Consider the following 19,353-nt stretch of genomic DNA (forward strand, 5'->3'; position numbering starts at 1 on the left):
TCTGGTAAGAAGGTCCTGATTTTCTTGATGAATTATTAGAGAATCTATTTGAGATAGATGGAAGGTGTTTGGAAATCTCTGTTTGACTGGGGTAAACTAGAATTCTACCAGATGACCTGAAGGTGTTTGGAGATTCCAAGTGTCTGAGGAAAGAGGCAACCAATTGTTGCAGAAAAGAGCTGTTCGACCTACTGACATTAAAGCAGGAGGTCGAATTCTTACCGGTATTGAAATATTCTCAGGAGCTTCCTCTCCTGAATGGATATCTATTTCCACTTCCTCTTTGTGGATAGAAACCTGGTTTGTTATTTGATGGATATCCTCCTCTAGATGGAAAGAATTGGGGCCTTCTGTTGTATTGGAAACAGCCAGCAGACCAGCACCTTCTTCTGGCCCTTGCAAAAACCTTTTGGTCAACGACCTTCCTTAAAGACAATTGGGCTTTTTCCATGGAGGTGCAAGCATTAACATATTTGAAATCTCTTTTATAAACTGGTCTCCAGGAAGGATTCCCTGTGCTGAAAGTCCTAGTTCGGAACTTGAGAGTGCAGAGATTTTAGGATCGATTTTCATTAGAGTAGCTTTCCTATGTGCCTGCTAAATTGCATGTTAGACTTGGCTTTCTCAGTGGGTTTACCCTTAGATTTTTCGCTTTTTTGGCCTCCTGTTTTTGACCTTGTTTTTGTTGGTTTTAGAAGTCTGGGCACTTTACCACTGCTATTTGGTGCTAAAGAGCATATGCTCTCCCGGTAAATGGTATTATGGATTGGTGTTTCCAAGGTTAGCATATTTGATGTACTGGTAAGTCCCTAGTAAAGTGCACTGAGAGTGCCAGGGCCCGTAAATCAAATGCTGCTAGTGGGCCTGCAGCACTGAATGTGGCACCCACACAAGCAGCCCTTAAAAGGGTTCTCAGACCTGCCACTGCAGTGCCTCCATGCAGTTGTGACTGTCTTGTCTACTTTGCAAAGTGCACCCATTTGCCAAGCCCTAACCTGTAGGAGAGTAGGATCTGCTGCTTATGGTTACCCCCACTTTTTGCTGATGTTTCACTGTTTTTCGACTTTAGTATGGCTGGGACCCTGCTATTCAGGGCCCCAGCCTAGCTGCTTCCTCTCTAAATTGATTGCATGTACTTTAGATACACTCTAGATTGGATTCTGGGGTACCCGTATAAGTCCCTAGTATATGGTATACTATGTACCCAGTGCATAGGTACCCCAGAGGCCTACCAGGGGCTGCAGCATGTATTGTGCCACCCCAGGGAAGCCATTTACAATGACACAACTGGTCTGCTACAGCAGCCTGTGTAAGGTGGTGTATGCACCCCTTACTGAGATATAGGTTACCTATATCTCTCCATATCACTGCACATGTAAACCAATCAGTCACCCCTATGGCAGGCCTTAACAATCCTGAAAGCAGGGTGCTGGGTTTCATGTGAGAGAGTGCCCATGCATGAGCAGAGCCCCTCTGCAGCATTCAGAACCTTTATTCCGGGGTTGTTTGTGATGCAGCCAAACCATATACTCAAGTGCATTGTAACCTCGCGGTAAATGCTAACTTTGGACTGACTGCACGGAAACATATTGTGTTTGGTGTCAAACACCTTGGAATCATACCCCCACATCAATTCCTGATGTGAGAATATGATCCCACCCTTCTAGAGGGAGAGACATGACAGTACTGGTATACCCTGTAGAAATTTAACAGAGCCCTGGCATCACAAAATGGATGCTGCAGCCAGAGACATGGGTCTGGCCTCCAGCTGCTGACCAAAACTCTGGCAGGGGAGGCCTGGACAATAGGTTTCCTGTCACAGGGAGGTGTAACCACCTCCCAGACAGGATGGTGTGTATTGGGGCTGGGTGGGAGCACTCTCAGAGTGCTTTGAAGTCCTGCACTGGGGGCACATTTGGTGTCCCTGTGTATAGCCCAGCTCAAACCAGTTCAGGGGCTTCCAGGCCCTGCTCTGGCACGAAACTGGACAAAGGAAATGGGTGTAGCCACCCCTCTTTCCGAACCCTCTCATAGGTGGGTCCCCAGAGTTAGTCCAACCCCTTCCTTAGGTATAAGTAAGGAACCTCTGTACCCAGAACTTTAGGATGAAACTCTGAAGCTGAATCCTGGAACTTCTATGCTCTACTAAAGACTAGAGGACTGAAGAAATCTCCCTTGGGGTCAAGGAGTGACTCCCCTGCTTGGCAGGTACCAACGAAGCATTTTGCCGGTCTGCATCTCCGAAGCTACCGCTGGACTCCGAAGTATTTGCAGCCCAGGAAGAGGATTTCCAGAAATCCCAGAGGCCGACCCGAGTCCCCAGCAAAGCTCAGACCCGCAGCCCTCGTGAGTAGCATGGAACCGAAACTCCTGGTCACCGTCAACTTTTGCAAGTGCATTAACTTCTCAATGTCCCTTGAAATCGTGCTTGGATTACTTGTAGCCCCCACCTCGAGCAGAGAATCCACCGAAGATTGTCAGCCTAGTCACCCCGAGTGGCCTGTGAGCCGTCATTTTGTGTTTCCTCTTGAGGTCCCTTCGCTATCCCTGGTCCGCCGACTGGTGGGTGCCTGAGAGGGTAACTTTGATTTTCCTTGGTCTTCACTGGTTGCTCCAGACGTGCCCTGACTCCCTACCAAGTGGTGAGTCCCTCAGACCTTGCTGGTCTGCACCAAAGTATCTTTCTCCTTTCTGCGTGGGTTGCTGTTGCCAATCTTGTTGTGTCCAATCTGGGCACCGACGCTGCAGCACTCGACATCCTTCATGGGAAAGCTCGTATCCAGCTCCTGGTCATCCTCAACACCTCCTGGTCCTCGTGGCTGAAGAGTCAAGCGTCACCTCCTTCACCTGAAATCACCCGACATTGGTGGGCATCCGCCTATCGTCCTCCTGGTCACTGGCTAGTGTCCCAGACTCTGTCCCCTCTGCTTTCAGGTTCTTCTCGACTCTGATCCAGGCTTGGATCTCTTCGGACATTTTGCATCTTCCCGGCAGCAGCACGTCTTTGCCAGCTCCTATTGAAATTGACGACGCGACCCGACACCATTTGACACCTATGCACCTGGCTTCCCTGGGTGAGGTAAAACGAGTACTCCGGTGCTCTCATCGGTGTTGACCATAGAACTTCCTAAGTCCCAAAGGGTTTGGTCCTGACTCGTTTCTAAGTGTCCCTAATCTTTAAAAATCTAACCGCGACTTTCCCCATAGAAGCTAACGGGAGCTCGCGGCTGTGTTCTCACACTGCACACGGTCCCCATGGGTCCCCTGTGTCACTACCTTGGGTGGTTCCTTGGGGTCCCAGCGATTTTGCAGGCACTAGGCCTTGTGTCTAGTTAAGTCGTGGTTCTTACACCACTATTTTAGTAAATGGTTTGGGTCGCCCCTAGGGCCTGACGTGTATTTGTGCTTATTACTGTTATATTTGAAGTGTAACTTATGTGTTTTGACCTCTAGCCTCATAAAGAGTCTAGTAGGGTGTGTTTAGAAATAAATACATATATTTTATATATATACCTGGTGTGGTTGCCTTTCATTTGGTCATTCAAGAGATTATAGACTGGTAAAACAAGCTGCTTTACATTCCTTCAAGACTTAGCCTGACGGCTGCTCTCCATAGCTACCACTAGGAAAGCTTTCAATAAAGGTTGTCTTTAACCTATCATCAATAAGGGGTTGTTTGGACTGGTACAGGGTGCCCACTATAACTAGTGGACAGCATATACCAGGCCAACTTTTCACAGAGCCCTTTGTGCGTTTTGGGCTGTTTTCCCTTGCAGGCACTAGGCTTACCCAAGCAAGTGAGGTAACATTTTTATCAGGAGACTTGGGGGAACAATAGATGGTAGGAAATTTGGGGCTCCCTGCAGAGTCCAGAAATTTCCATTGCAGAAATATGAGGAAAACGTGATTTTAGTCAAAGTTTTTAGGTTCGCAAGAGCTTTGGGGTTAGAAAACCCTGCTGAGAACCACAGAAGTCAACTCACACTTTATTTTCCTGGTTGTATAGTGGTAAAAAAGTGCAGGTTTGCTAGTTTTCCCTCAGGGGCCAGCTGAGCTAGGTCCCAAAATCTGCAGCTACCCATGTTGCACAAGAAGGATCAGGTTTCAGTGGAAAAGTGTGATATGTGCATGTTGAATTCTGGGCCCTTTCTTGTTGCGGGCACTAGGCCTATCCACACAGGTGAGGTACCATTTTTTATCAGTAGACATGTGGTAACATGGAATAGTAGAACATGTGTTATTACCAAATGGATTTCTCTACATTTGTGCCTTGCAAATGTAAGCCAGTGTGTAAGAAAAAAGACATTTTGAAAATTGCCCTCTGAATTACATACTAGTATGGGTACTCACAAATTTAGAGAAGTACGAATGACTACTGTTCCTAAACTCAGTATCTGGTGTACATTTCAGAAATACATAGGTTGCCTTCATACCCATTTTTCACTTTTTATATTTTATTATATGAATTGCTGTAATGTCAGTACACAATGAAAAACCATTGTAAGATGCACCTCAGTTGTTGGCTCTGGGTACCAAAGGTTCTTGGAGAACATACAAACCCTATATATCCCTGTGACTGCAAGGGTCTAGTGGATGTAATTGTATATTTCTTTTATAAAAAGCCCATTGTGTCAAGAAGTTACAAATGAAAACATTGTCACAAATGCTGGTTTTCCTGGTTTTTTGAATTTTTTATTTTGTTTTAACAGTTTCTTTGAGAATATTCTGGGGGCACTACACAAATGACCCCATGCCGAATTCCAAATGTTGTCTACTTTCAAAAACCTATATCTTCACAGAATCATCGATGGGTTTCATACCTGTTTATATCGCAAACTGGAACCAAGTTAAAAGCATATTATTTATGAAAAATGGGCTATTTTGAAAAATAGCAAAACAATGGTAAAAAAATGTTTTGATTCAGCATCATGTTCCTGAAAGCTGGGAAGATCCTGACTTTAGCACAGCAGAGCTTTTTTTGATGTTTTTATTCGACCAAACATCTTTTTTTGCAGAGCACTTCTATTCCAAGTTTAGCCACAAACCCCCAAATTGAGCTATATTTTGGCTTTTTTCTCAGTCCCAATCAAGTAAATCCACAAACTCTTGTGACTGTGAGAAATCCCATTATGTTGGGGGAAAAAAGGACGCAGATGTGGTGTGGATACCTTATGTGGAAAAAATGTTATGGAGGCCTAAGCGCAAACAACTCAAAATAGCCAAAAAAGGGAGTGGTTGATCTGGGAGTGAGTTAAACTGCTATACCATCCCACCAGAGCCATCCTTCAGCACACATAATGGTGGAAAAAGCCTCTGAGTATTGTTTTTGGGAAGGAAGGTGTCCTTTACTGCACATAAACAGTCCTGCCTACATCGCAGACATCCTTGCCAATGGCGCAAGGTTTCCTGAGTTGGCGTAAGGCAGCACATTGTGCCACAGCACAAGGTGAGGACAGGAATGCACCATATATTGGTAGACATGGTGCACTCCTGCCTTCTCCCTTTCATGCAGCATAAAAAGATGTCTTGCTGTGTTGCATGAAAGTTTGATCAATCTGGACCCTAGTGTAGTGATAGTTGAATGTTCTTTTTTGTTTTTGGCAACAGTTTATTGTATATGCAATAGATTATTCCTACTGTCTGATAGACTTTCCCCACTCTCTGGAATGGAATCTTATAATTGACTGGATTCTTGTGACCCTGATCACTGCCCCGGGAACCTTTTGGTCGGGGCCCCCACAGCAACCCCCACTCGGTCTCTAAAAGGTCACACATTGTTGTCCTGGAACATCGCCGCCCTCTCCTCCAAGTTTCCTGATTCAAGGTGGGTCCAATTTGTAAACTTTTTCCATATTATATGTCTTCAAGAAACCTGGGAAATTGAAAATAGTTTTTACCTTGAGGGCTACACGACCTACTTTGAACCAGTCATACCTTCAAGGGAAGGTAGGTTGAGGGGGGCTTGATTATGTTATCAGATCTCCAGTTGCACTGTTGTGAGCCCCAATGTACCCCGATCTAGGCCTTGGTAGCTGTGTGACCTTTTACCTACATTGTCCTACCGTGGTTTGCATAACGGCTCTGGCGCTGACATTTACCTAGTTATATGGTGTATAAATGTTGAGTTTTTTTTCCCGAAAACTAGCCTCATTTATTATGCAAGAGGATTCTTAGTATTGAATCTTAATCCCCTGCCCAGGACATACACAGCAGAATTAATATATTTTCTGTATAATAACTCTGTACAAAAGTCACCGCTATCATCATCCTTGGATGACAGGCCCACAGTACTATTACACATCTAGGTAGAACCCCTAAGGGCACCTTTTTGGGTATAAAAGAACCACATCTTCACCACTGGGTAACAGGAGGAGAAGATTCTATGCTGACACAAGACGCTGAGATTCCTGCAAGCAGAAACTCCAGCACGCAGTGGTCAGATATCCCCTGCATGGTGTCCAACTCGAGACCAAGGCGGGGTCCTTCGTTCTCTCCCATCAGTTAATGGGGTTGGCTCTTTCCTAGGGGATTCTCAGCTTTACATCCACATACATTCCAGGTACACTTAGATAGGGTTAGCATCTTAGGAGTATGCTTGATTACTGCCATGCATCTATTTGCCTGCATATATTCACTGTTTTAGCACCATGGTAGAATTCTAACTTTTATTTACTCTGTTGGTGCTTGTAATCTTATACATCTGTTTCTGTCTGATGATTGTGGCAACAAAGGTGTATTATACTAGAAATACGCTGGTACAATAAATGCTTACTGAAAACTTCCCCATCGTTTATTCTGTGTAGCTCTCTGAGACCCAGTGAGCACAAAGTGACTGAGCGAAAAGTACTGGACTGTTTTCACGCTCCCTGAAGGATCAAGGGTTGTCGTGAGCTAGCTGGTCTAAAGGCTAACATATGCTTTGGGGGTGTCTAAACACCAATCCCGTAGTTTATGTTTTCAAAACGTGTAGATCCTATGTATTATTAGGGACTAAACGATGTGCCCTCAATCCAGAGGTTTCAACTAACATTTTCTGGGTCCCTCTCAGTGGTTTTTGATACATTTTATAATAGTAAATGTGATAGTTCTGAGCCCGGTGGTGCCTTAGCAATTGGATCACCTTTTGCGCTCCATCCCTGCTAAGGGTGACAGACAAGGTTTAACAGTTATTCTGGGAGATTTTAATTGCCACGTATGTAACTCCCACAAGACAGGTGAGGCACCAAATAGTAGCTGTCTGCTGAGAGAAGGGCTACATTTTGAACACTCACATAAAGGCCACAAGCTCAATGAGTTCATGGATGGTCAAAATCTGGCATTCACTATGGAGAAATTGGTGAACTCTAAGGACCCTGTAATCCGCCCAACATTCAAAGGGAGGGTATATGGCACATTTAATGATATAATTTTTGTCTCCACATCACTATATTGGTCATTACTCATTTTAATAATATACCTAGCGCTTTTAGTGATTGCAGTTGGGCCTATAGAGTGGCCCATGCTACCTGTAAACATAATTTACAGGAATTGGCCTGGGGGGAGCTTTATCAAGCTTGTGAGATGAGGGACAGCTCTCTCCTTTGGAGAGTAATTAATAGGCCTTGCTTTGCGGTTCTTGCGGGGCCACCTTTATGCCCTCACATTTCGGAGCACCAATGGGTGGGTCATTTTGAGGGTGTGTATAATCAGTGGGTATGTGGGGGCAAAAAAACTTCTGCTAGCTCAGCCACAGTTTGTGACCCAGTGGTTTGAACCTTAGAGGAAGTTAGACAGGATATCCTTGCATTGGTGAGTAACAAGGCCCCCGGGCCCCAACAGTATCCCGCCAGACCTGTTTCAACCTAATATTGAAGTCTAGGCTCCACAAGTAACACAGGTGTTGAATGCGGCACCCGGGTGGGGACATTGCCTTCTTGGTCTACTGCTGTAATTGTTCCTATCTTTAAGATGGGGGACAAAGATAATCCACAATGCTATAGACCAATATTGTTACTAGACTCAACGGTCAAGGTGCTGATGAGGGTGATCTTGAATCGGCTAAGTGACTGTGCAGAGGAGAATAACATCCTGTGAGATGTTCAGTATGGTTTTAGAGCAGGGAGGTTCACCTCAGTCCAATGCGTGGACCTCCATTTGATCATTAATAAATTTGCTGTGGCTCTGTCTGAATCTATACATTTAGCCTTTATGGACTTGACATCTGCTTTCAATAGGGTGAATCGAGCAAACCTTTGGACCCTGCTTAGCGGGATGGGGATAGACCTAAGTATCATGACCCTTCTAGCCAATCTGCACTCAGGGACCTCTGCCTCAGTCCATTTCTCTCAGGGCTCCGCCTGTACTTGCCCTTTCCTGACCAGTTTGGGCATGCGTCAAAGATGTATTTTTGCCTCCTTTTTATTTACTTTGAACGTAAATGGGCTTGAATCCGAGCTGTTATCAGCTGCAGCAGATTGCCCGAAGGTAGATGACAGATTCCTTCCTGTGTTATTATATGCGGTCAATGCAGTCCTTGTGGCTCAGACCGCTCCGGAGCTGGTCCTGCTTCTGGATAGATATGTGTCTTTCATGGGAACTTTGATCTGGCGGTTAATTTCTCGAAGTCGTATCTGATGGTAGTGGGCCCCAAGTCGCTAGATCATCCTTGAGTATCCTCTATCTCCTGCATCCACAGCATCAGACCTCTTCATTGAAGTGCTGTAAAGTTAAGAACTGGACTGGAGAATGCTTTGGTGGCCAGGTAACTGTCCATATGCTCCTTATTGGCCCCCTGACCTTCTTCCTGTCAAATGTGGTCTCTGTAGTTGGGCCGATGTAGCCAAAAACAACTCTTAAAAATGTTACGATTACCACTGTTTGTTTGCAGTTGAACTGAGATTTAGGTTTTCTTTAAAAATCTATATCTCCAAAACCCTCCAGTGAATTTTGTTCATCTTGGCTTCTAAAAAATTGAAAAAAGAACATCTATTTAAAAACAAATGGTGTTGGATATCTCGCATGTTGTGTGGTTTTCTTATTTTATTGTTTAGTGCTGTTAAATACCCTACACTAGTTTCTTTGACTAAACCTTGCTGCTCAAAGCCACAGCTACCCAGGGTTGAGCTAAAGGTTTTGCAAACAAGCCTGATTGGAGCCAAGACAGTTTTTGCTCCTCTTCCTCTTTCATCACTTCTGTTGCTTCTTTCTGCGCCTCTCTTGCTTCTTTCTGTACCTTTCTTCCTCTTTCTGCATGCCTCCTGCCTCATTCTGCACATTATTTAACCTAAAATGTAAAGCAGGTAGGTTTTTTGTTCACTACAATTCTGAAGATGTTGCATCTTTTCGCACACAATTACCTGCACTTTGGCATTTACAAAGCACAGCGATTCCAACAATACTTTATTTATGCTTGCCCATTATTTCTGTGTCGGCTGTAGCATAGCTTACCTTTTTAACAGATTTGCACCATGCTATTGTGTATCGCAAATTTGTTTCAGATTGTTATATTTTTGCCTGTGTTTGTGTTCCGCAGATCCTTTTTGTTCTCCTCGATACGAATGGGGAGCATGCTGAGGTTCTTCAGTACTTTGGTCTTAACAGTGACAATGTGCCCGCTATCCGATTCATCAATATTGAGACTGTACGGAAATTTGCCATGCCGGGCAAAGAATTTACAACAGAGGCTGTCATATCTTTCTGCCTAGATGTCCTGAGTGGGAAACTGAAGGTAGGAACTTACCCACTTGTCAAAAATTCCTTCTCAGGGTCAGCATCACCACAGTATGTTATTTCATCAACATTGTAACCTTGGGGTCTTTCTTAGTATTAACATTTTTTATATTTTTATAGATCAGTTTAATGTGTGGTTAAAAGAAGCCTTAGCTCCTTTCAATAGACCAGTCCCAAGAAAATGTCAATAGGATTGACGAGCGATTACCCTAAGACACATAGCAGAAAGTCCCCAGAAGTATAATTGGGCATAATAATATGTCGCTGAGTAGTGCAATCTTTACCGTATTTCTTCATATCTGCCTGCGCTAAGCACATTACCGGGAGTGCAATATGTACAAATACAATAGCTTGTGCAATATCACCAAAAAAAAATCTCCGCAGGGAAAAGATTTTCCTTCATGAAAAACAACTTTCCCCTTCACCTCAACTAATTTTGCGGGTGCTGTCTTCCTCATAGCTGTCATACGCTAAAAAGGAATTTACTCATGCCCTGACAGGAGTGAGTTTCCAAATGTTTCCAGGGTAGGAAGGTTATCTCAGAACACATCTAGAATGTAAAGATGGTGGAGAGGAGTTTGGGAACACCCACACACTCGAAACTGTATGGGTTTTTCGAACGTTCATGGTAGCCATGCTCTGGAACACGCACTTCTCGCCCCTGAGTGGGATTTAGACAAGCATAATGTAACATTGTTTTGGTTAATAGTGTGCATTAGTACAAGGATGTACAACTGCATGTCTTCTTTTGTGACTACTCATCACAAAATAAAGTCTATATGCATATACCTATGCCCAGTGGCAGCTTGCAGGGAATGGAGGTGGCAGGGCGGGACAGAAAGGGAGCTGGGAGACAAAAAGAAAAATCAACTTACCTTTTGCCGCCCAGCCGTCTCTCCCCTTCGGTCCATTTAGCTGCCTTCTCCTCTGCTTCCATAGGACAAGGAAGCAGGAAGGACACAGGTTCACTCCCCTAAGCCAATCACCATGCTGCAATGCAGAGTTGTGATTGGTCTGAGCTCAGTGGTTCAGCGTTCAGACGGGGACTAGGAGGCTTTGCATGTTCCTCACCAGGCTGTGTAAAGCAAGCCTGGTAAGGAAGATGCAAAGTGTGCAGGACTATTTGGCCTAGCAGTCATGCGCACTTGGAGTGAGTCAACCACTCCCCCCCCCCCCTGTAACCCCAGCCCTGCACGCCCTAACCCGACCCGTATTGCAAAATAAAATGATAATAACCAGGTTATCATGTTATTTTTCCACTGCACTGCTCCTAAAGCAGTAGGGCGATGTTCCTTCGCCTTAGCAGAGGAGCCTCCACTGCTGATGCCTTATTCCAATTGTGTTCAAATATGTTGCTACAGGTTGATATTGCTGGGCAAGAAGACCTATGTAAATATGTACAATATGCACTATATGTCTCCACTCACAAGTGTGTGTAACTAGGAATGAAAGAGAAAAGTGAAAGGAAGGAAAGACTTTGTAAAAAAAAACACATTTTATTCATGCTGGAAACTGTGGAGAGCCACAAACTTCCACCTACAGAGCACAAAAAAAGGTCAGCTTTCACTGGAAAATGTGATGTACCCATGTTGCGTTTTGGGCCATTTCCTGTCGCAGGCACTAGGGCTACCCACACAAGTGAGGTACTATTTTTATTGGGAGACGTAGCAGAATGCTGAGTGGGTGGAAGTTTGTGGCTCCCAATAGTTCCCAGAAACTCCCATTAGAGAAATGTGAGTAAAAGGTGTTTTTTTCTATTTACAAAGTTTGAGGTTTGCCAGAGATGCTGGGTAACAGAACCTGGTGGGAACCACAGTCGTTACCCCATCCTGGATTCCCACGAGCAGTCTAGTTTTCAAAAATGTACAGCTGTGCTAGGATGCTTGTTATGCCTGTTGCTCAGCCAGTGTGACTGTGATGGTGGAATGACGGTGTGTGAGGATGCTGTGGAATGTTGGTGAGTGAGAGAGGCAGTTGGAGGATGGGCTGAGCAGCAGGAAGGCTGCTCCTGGTGGGGCTCTAGATGATAACATCCATCTTAAATAATTTTTTAAAGGATACTTAAGCAACCTAGTACAGAGAGAGATGATATGGCCTCCAGCCCTACCAGTGTCCTGTTCTACCAGACAGCGTACCAGGCAGGGCATTTTTATTCTAAGTGTACTTTAAATGGACTTGGTAAGAGCAGACCTGCTGTGAATTGTTCAAGACCAGAGGTGCGTTATGTCTTAGTTTCTCAAGGCTGCAGAAAATGGCAGCAGATTTATTAGTAGTTTGATGGTTTTTAATATCAGCACCTCCTTGTGGGTTTCTCCCAACAGAATATGAGTGTACTGTCAGCTGCATCATTACATAAACTCTGGCAGTGTAGGTGGTACAGATGAAATTTGTCTGCAGTGCTGTGGCAATGTGAGGATTCTGCAGTTTTCATCCGTTCCAGACTCGAAGTCCACGAGTAACGGCTTTCTGGAGTGCAAGTTGTTTTTCAACTGTAAGCTGCTGCTCGTGCCGCCCCTAGCCCACAAAGAATTCTCCATCGGCACGCCTTGAGGATGTACGCGCTCCCTTACCTTATCTTCTGGTGGCTCATGGAGTAGATCGTCAGCACAGTCCCTTGTAGAGAGACGTTGGGCAGCGAGTACGTGAGTGGAGTGACCTTGCGCTCCTCACGTCTGCATGCCGCCATACTGTACAAAGAAGTCAAAGCCAAGGTATTTACTTGACCTTCTTTCCTGTCTGCGTGCCTGCGAGGTCCTGTGGTGAGTCCTGCTTTCACCATTTAGTGTCAAGCACTTTGATAAAGTTGGTGCTTTTAAGGCTCAGTTACAGCACCGCAGTTTCGTTTTCGAGCGTCATGCCGCATTTAAGCACTGACATCAACATTCTAGGAGGTACTTTGTAGGAGCCGCAAGCAGTTGTTGCAGCACAGGCTAGAAGAAAAGTAGAATTTCACTAGTTTTAAGTTTGACCAAGTTGCACGCATGCAGTAATGTGTTCCAGCGCGTATTTGTCCCAAGCAGTGCTCTCATTTAAGAGTCTCAGCCACGACACTTTGATGGCATGATTTGTACGTGGAAATGAGGTAGGTGCGGATGTTTTCAAAATGCGGAGTAGAGATTTGAAGAAGGACACCTTGAGAGTGCTCTGTCCTGGCAGCCTCCAGCACATGTCGCAGTTTCACGTGGTGAGCACACTGGGAGTAAATTGCAAGCTGTGACTAATTAAGAACAGAAATTGGCAAGACATATATATATCCTCTATCAAGATATATAGATATAGATATCCTCTATCAAGAAATGGGCACCAACACTGTGGATATATAACACCAGAATGTATTTCACTAGAAGGCCCTGGCGCGTTTCAACAGCTAAACCACCACAACATCGGGCGTCATTAAGGTTGTCACAGCAACCGAATACCATCATAGACATAGAAGTTAAAACAGTGAAAGGTACAAAAATGAAATGTGAAATTAAACATAAATCAATGGTATCTAAAGACTTAACATCAGTCTGTTTATATTAATAGAAAATGTGGTGGTACTTGTACTCTAAGTTGGTGTCAGCAGTATTCACATTGATAAGTGACATATTGGGGAGACACTGACGGAAATTCTGTATAATAGATGAGACCAGCCGCTACATTATATCCGAGTTAGCTCATAAGTGTGCCTATAGTAGCTAAGAATAGTTGCACCAATAATACAGTCCAGTTCTTGCGCTGGACAGATAATATAATGTATAATACATGTAACAATGGCCATCATTTTGCATGCAATTACTGCATTAGGTATACCGCCCAAGTGGGCCTATTCATATTGAACATATAGAAACAGCGAAATTAAACAGTTGATGCGATGTCTACCCAATCATATCCCTTGTCTGATAGACATTTCAAAAGAAACAGCTGAACCAACATTACTTATACCATAAGGAAATGAACCTTGTGAATAAACAAAATAATGTGATAGCCTATAAGTAAATGAAACAAAACACCTGGTATCTAAGAGAGTAAAACGAGCTATAGGTGAACAGATAAAGCTTCATCAGAGTTCAACCCACTTGGGATTGTGGAATTTAACAGGAGTATGTACCCGGATTCCAATCTCCTGAGTAGAAGCTGTCTATTAGCACCCCTCGGGCTTTCAGGAACAGTGTCGATGACAAAATAGGATAAATCCTTTGCATTACCTCCATGGCATAGATGTGCCTGGCTACAGGGTAACTTGAGTCATCATTAGCATAGCCCTCAGATGTTGCAAAATCCTGATGTGTACAGGGTGTATAGTGTTCCCTACGTATCTTTTGTTGCAAGTGCATTCCAAAACATAGACTATGAAGACACTCTTGCAACCTAAAGTACCCCTGATTTCAAAAGGTGTACGCCTGAAAGTTGATTTCATGGTGGAGCCATGTCAACGAGCTTTGCACTTGAAGCATTTTTGCAAACCCCTGTGCACTCTACGCCAATCAATGCCTTTCTTGGCCTGGGGTGAATTGCGAACCAATTCATTTCTCATTGATTTGGCCCTCCTGAATGATATAAGGGGGATTCTAGTTGTGTTAGAGCCAATGATGGGATCACTTCTGACAATGCTACAATTTTTGTAGAGAATGTTGCGAAGTTTAGCATGGTATGCAGAATAGCCTGTAATGAGACATGGTGTACCTGGTTGTTTGGCTTTCTTGATGGTCTTACTTTGACTGAACAGCATATCTTCTCTCTTAATGAGATTTGGTTTTTGCTTGAGCTGATGTAAGAACATCAGAACTATACCAACGAGACATAAGACTCTTGAAAAGATCTTCTGTTGCTCCATCCAAACCTTCCTCATTACTACAATTATGTTTCATACGTAAACATTCCGCATAGGGAATGCTCTCTTTCAGTTTGGTTGGGTGGAAGCTGCTGGCATGAAGAATGGAATTGCCAGAGGTGGGCTTTCTGTATGTTCTGGAATGCAATTTATTATTAGCTACAAACACTTCCAGATCTAAAAAGTGTTTAGTTCCGTATTGATATTACATGTAAATGAAAGATTTAAGTCGATGTTATTTATCTCATTTGCAAACGTATGTGCTGACTCAAGGGACCCTTTCCAGAGGATGAAAAGACCGTCGATATATCGAGTCCAGAGAATGACATTCTCAGTCCATTCTCTGGAAAAGTTAGTCTTGAGTACCTGCTCCTCCCACCAGCCCATATGTAAATTCGCATAACTGGGGGTGTAGCAGGTACCCATAGCAGTGCCCTGTAATTGCTTATATGTAAGTTGGTCATACATGAAAAAGTTGTTGTTAAGGCACCACTCTGCCATGGTAAGTAGAATTTGTGTATGTTAATACAGATGCATAGGTCTACTTCCTAGATAGTGTGTTAGAGCTCTTAGACCATCAGTGTGTTTATGCTTGTGTATAGAACAGTGACGTCCAAGGCCATAAGCACATATCGATCATTCCAGGAGACATTGTAGATCTTTTTTAGGAAATCTCCTGTATCTCTGATGTATGAAGGAAGTTTGCAAACATGCTCTTGTAAAAAGAAGTCGATGTAACGAGAAATATTCTCAAACAAGCCCCTTTATAGCAGAAATTATTGGTCTACCGGGTGGGTTAGTAGCGTGCTTATGAATTTTAGGCATAAGGTATAACAGAGGCTTAACCAGGTAATCTGTTTTTAAGAAATCAAATTCATGCTTAGAGATTGATCCTAGTCCTCTCCACTTATACATCTCAGTGTGGAATTTTTCTTTAATGCCTTGGATGCTCATGGGACCGACCCTGCAATAACATGACTTGTCCTGTAGTTGCCTGTGTGCTTTAGTGGTCAGAGCACTACGTTCCCCCCCTTATCTGACCACCTAACCACAACATCCTGCCTTTCCTTGATTTTATTAATAACTGTCATGTATTGCAACCTGCGGTTGTGGTCTGTGTGCATGAATTCTTTACTGGATTGAGACGCTAATTGTTTAAGTTCTTTTATCACATTTTCTGCAAAAATGTTTATACTGTCTCTTGGCATGATGGGCAAGAAGATTGATTTAGGTTTGTATGGGGTCCGAATACTGCTATAGATATCTAGGGCCATAGCTGCCGACAAGTCTTCGCTGATCTGCTGTTCGGTTGTCCTCCTCCTTGAAGTTCCTCCAAGTTGTGGAGCAGTGGCATATCTTCGACAGACAAGCTTTTCATCTTATGCACATTGTCTGCAGTGTCTCTTGTAGTCGTCTTGGTGTTGTTGAAATACTTCTGTAGTTTTAATTTCCTGACGAATTGAAAAAGGTCTATACGTGTCTGAACGTACTCAAAGTTGGTTTTAGTACAGTACGTAAGTCCCTAAAAGGAAATCCCTGGTTTGTTTAACCCCATATCTGTAACATTAATGACTGTGTTATCAAAATAAGATTTTGTAATTATTTATTCCGTGATTGTTTGGTTGTGGAATTTTCCTTTATATTTTCCTCCCCAGCGTCTATTTTTTCCGTTTCTCTTCCTCCTCCCCTGCTCACTTGTTCTTTGCAAGGTGCATTGTGTGGTTTAGCCATAAAAAATGCAGTTCCTGAATGACTGATGGCGTTTCTCTGCTAGATACACCAGCTGTGTTGCTGTCTTCCAGATCTGTGTCTACTTCGGAGCTTATTTCAGAGCTGCTATACCTACTGGCTGTCACAGATGTTTCCACAGCAACTGACAGTTGCTGATGTCGAATATTTTTTAATCTCTTTGAAAACACATATATCCTCCCTTTTTGATAGTCATTTTGTCTCTTTGAAATATGTTACTTTCCTTTCTTTAATCGATTGTTTGTATTTTTGTAGTCTGTTTGTTATTTCAACTTCGTAATTTCCTCTTTGTTCTCAAATCGCTCCAGTTCTTTAAGCATAGAGTCTATTTTTCCAAGAATTGTCTCATGGTCGCTGGTGGCATATTTAATTAGAATCTGTAGCCTGCGCTGTGATGAATTGGTGATGCTATCTGCCCATTCCTTGAGCATAATGGGATTCGCTTTTTCATATGTTGGAGCTACTAGGATTCTAAGTCCCATGGGGATGTGACCTACATCTAGGTAGTGTTGGAGGGACTTACACTCCCACCACTTGGAAATCTCTTGTTTTCGTAACTTCTCCAATTGCTGCATATGTCTTTTCAAATCATTGGCCTGTGACTGCTGTCTGATTTCATTTCCCACCTCCTCAGTATGGCCAGTGCTGTCATCATTAAAAATATCAACTGCTGCTTGTTCCCTCTCTCTGATCCATTCCTCAGCCATCATAGTTAATTTGAAATGCTAGTGTCATCCACTGCCTGTAATATGCTCTGCAGGACTACCTTTCCCATCAGCCACCTCATTTCACTAGCTATGCTGTGTCCCAACTACGTTGAGCTTGCCTGATGTTGCGATTGCCCTTCGGACACCTGGAAGACCAACAACACTCCTGTTTGTCAGACATCCACTGGCTAAGTGGAAATTCCGGCTGCTGGGTGCTCCGCGTTATTGTAGTCAATTCTATGCCACTGTATTCCGGATGCACGGTGCTCCAAATTGAGATGGTCAGTGTCAAATATATATATTATTTTTTGTGTGTGGCGGACTGTGTTTACCACTTGATATAAGTTGTGTATTTGTGCTTATCAAGAGCAGTTTCGAGTGAGAGGTCGCTCACCGGTGTTCTAGAGTGTTACTGAGGGCGAATGTCCTATGCCATTTATACTATATGTCTGTGTGTTTTTACTGATGTGCTGCATAGGTTTATTCATTTAGGGTGTGGTGTTTATCCATACTGTTTCTGGGGTCTGACGTGTAAAAAAAATTTTTCTTGGGGCCAAGTTATGAATGTCCTGAAATATGGGCCCTATGGTTCTTATGTTCCTCCCTTCCTACGGGGATTGGGTGATGGGCAGAGAGTATGCCATATGGATGTGTTCTTTCCACTCTCCCTACAGGGTATGAGTCAGGGGCAGGATTTAGCCAACCTTTTAGAGGTTGAAGATTAGATGTGATTTTAAAATGTGTTACCACCCTTATTAAGGGTTTGGGTGAAGGGCAAGGTAGATGCAGAATGACTGGTGTTTGGAGTGTCAAAGTTTGACGTTTTTCCACCCTTACTACGGGTTTGGGTGAAGGGCAGAAAGGAAGCCAAATTTTGAAGTGTGAGTGCAGCCATATTACTTGTGATTGCAGTTTATACCCTTACTGCATGTGTGGGTGAAGGGCAGTGTAGATGCCACATGGTTGGTGTGGAGTGGGGTTCCACATTTTCCATCCTTACTACGGGTTCGGGTGAAGGGAAGTGTAGATGCCATATGGTTGGTGTAGAGTGGTGTTCCACACTTACCACCCTTACTATGGGTTTGGGTGAAGGGCAGTATAGATGCTGTATGGTTGATGTGGAGTGGGGTCGCACGCTTACTAAGTTATTTTTGCAGTTGTTTGGATGGTTCCCTAGCACGCCCTGAGGTCGGTGCCCTATGTAGCACTATTATGTTAGCCTGGCCAGCGGGCATGTTTTGTAATATCAGGGTTTGGATTGTGGTTTTGTGGTGTTGTAGAGTGTGTGTTTTGTTTGATTACAAAGGGAGATGATGTATGTGAGTGTATTCCTATCACTTTTTATCTGTTTTTTCTTTGCATGTATGATTTTATGACATATTTTCTACCTGTCTTTGTATGTACTTTTGCAATTATTGTGTTACGACATGTTGTGCGTGAAATGTTTCCACCTATTATTTTCATGCACTCTAATCAGTTCTTTGCTGATTTGTATAGTAAGTGGGCACATCACATTATTCCAGTGAAAGCTGAACATTTTTGCCATGTGCCTAGCTGTGGTTTTTGGACCCTAGCTGAGCTGGCACCTTGGTACAACCTAGTAAACCTATACATTTTGGAGAACTAGACACCCAGGGTAATCCAGGATGGGTTGACTTCTGTGGCTCTTTCCAGGTTCTGTTACCCAGAATCCCTTGCAAGCCTCAATCTTTTTAATTAAAAAAACACATTTTCCTGAGGTTTCTGAGATGGAATGTTCTGGAAACTGTGGGAAGCCACATACTTGAACTCACCCACCGTTCCTCTATGTCTACCGATAAAAAATGGTACCTCACTTGTGTGGGTGGACCTAGTGCCTGTGACAGGAAAAGGCCCAAAACGCAACGTGGGCACATCACATTTTACCAGCAAAAACGGACCCCTTTTTTACAATGCGTCTAGCTGTAGTTTTTGGACCCTAGCTCAGCTGGGACCTTGAGAAACCTAGAAAACCTGTACATTTGTGAAAACTAGAGACCCAAAGAAAACTAGGATGGGCTGACTTCTGTGGCTCTCACCACGTTCTGTTACCCAGAAACCCTTGCGAACCTCAAACGCTATAAAACAAAAAACACATTTTCCTCAACTTTCTGTGATGGAAAATTATAGAAACTATGGGGCGCCACAAACTTCCACCCACCCAGCAGTCCCCTATGTCTCCTAATAGAAATGGTACTACATTTGTGTGGGTAGGCCTAGTGCCTGCGACTGGAAATGGCCCAAACGCAATGTGGGCACATCACTTTTTTCCAGTGAAAATTGACCCTTTTTCTGCGGTGTGCCTAGCTGTGGTTTTTGGACTCTAGCTTATCCGGCACTTTAGGAAATCTAGCA

General features: G+C 43.7%; 1 protein-coding gene across 2 annotated transcripts in view; it reads left to right on the forward strand.

Annotated features, from left to right (window-relative positions):
• The window catches only part of PDIA2 (protein disulfide isomerase family A member 2), a 709,180-nt gene that overhangs the window by 407,314 nt on the left and 282,513 nt on the right, over positions 1-19,353 (forward strand). For both annotated transcript variants that reach the window (XM_085632194.1, XM_085632195.1), the window contains exon 7: positions 9,512-9,706. In XM_085632194.1, coding sequence (XP_085488320.1) covers positions 9,512-9,706 — 195 coding nt within the window. The remainder of the gene's footprint in view (positions 1-9,511; positions 9,707-19,353) is intronic.

Source organism: Triturus cristatus, chromosome 10 (assembly GCF_964204655.1).
Source record: "Triturus cristatus chromosome 10, aTriCri1.1, whole genome shotgun sequence".
NCBI lineage: Eukaryota > Metazoa > Chordata > Amphibia > Caudata > Salamandridae > Triturus > Triturus cristatus.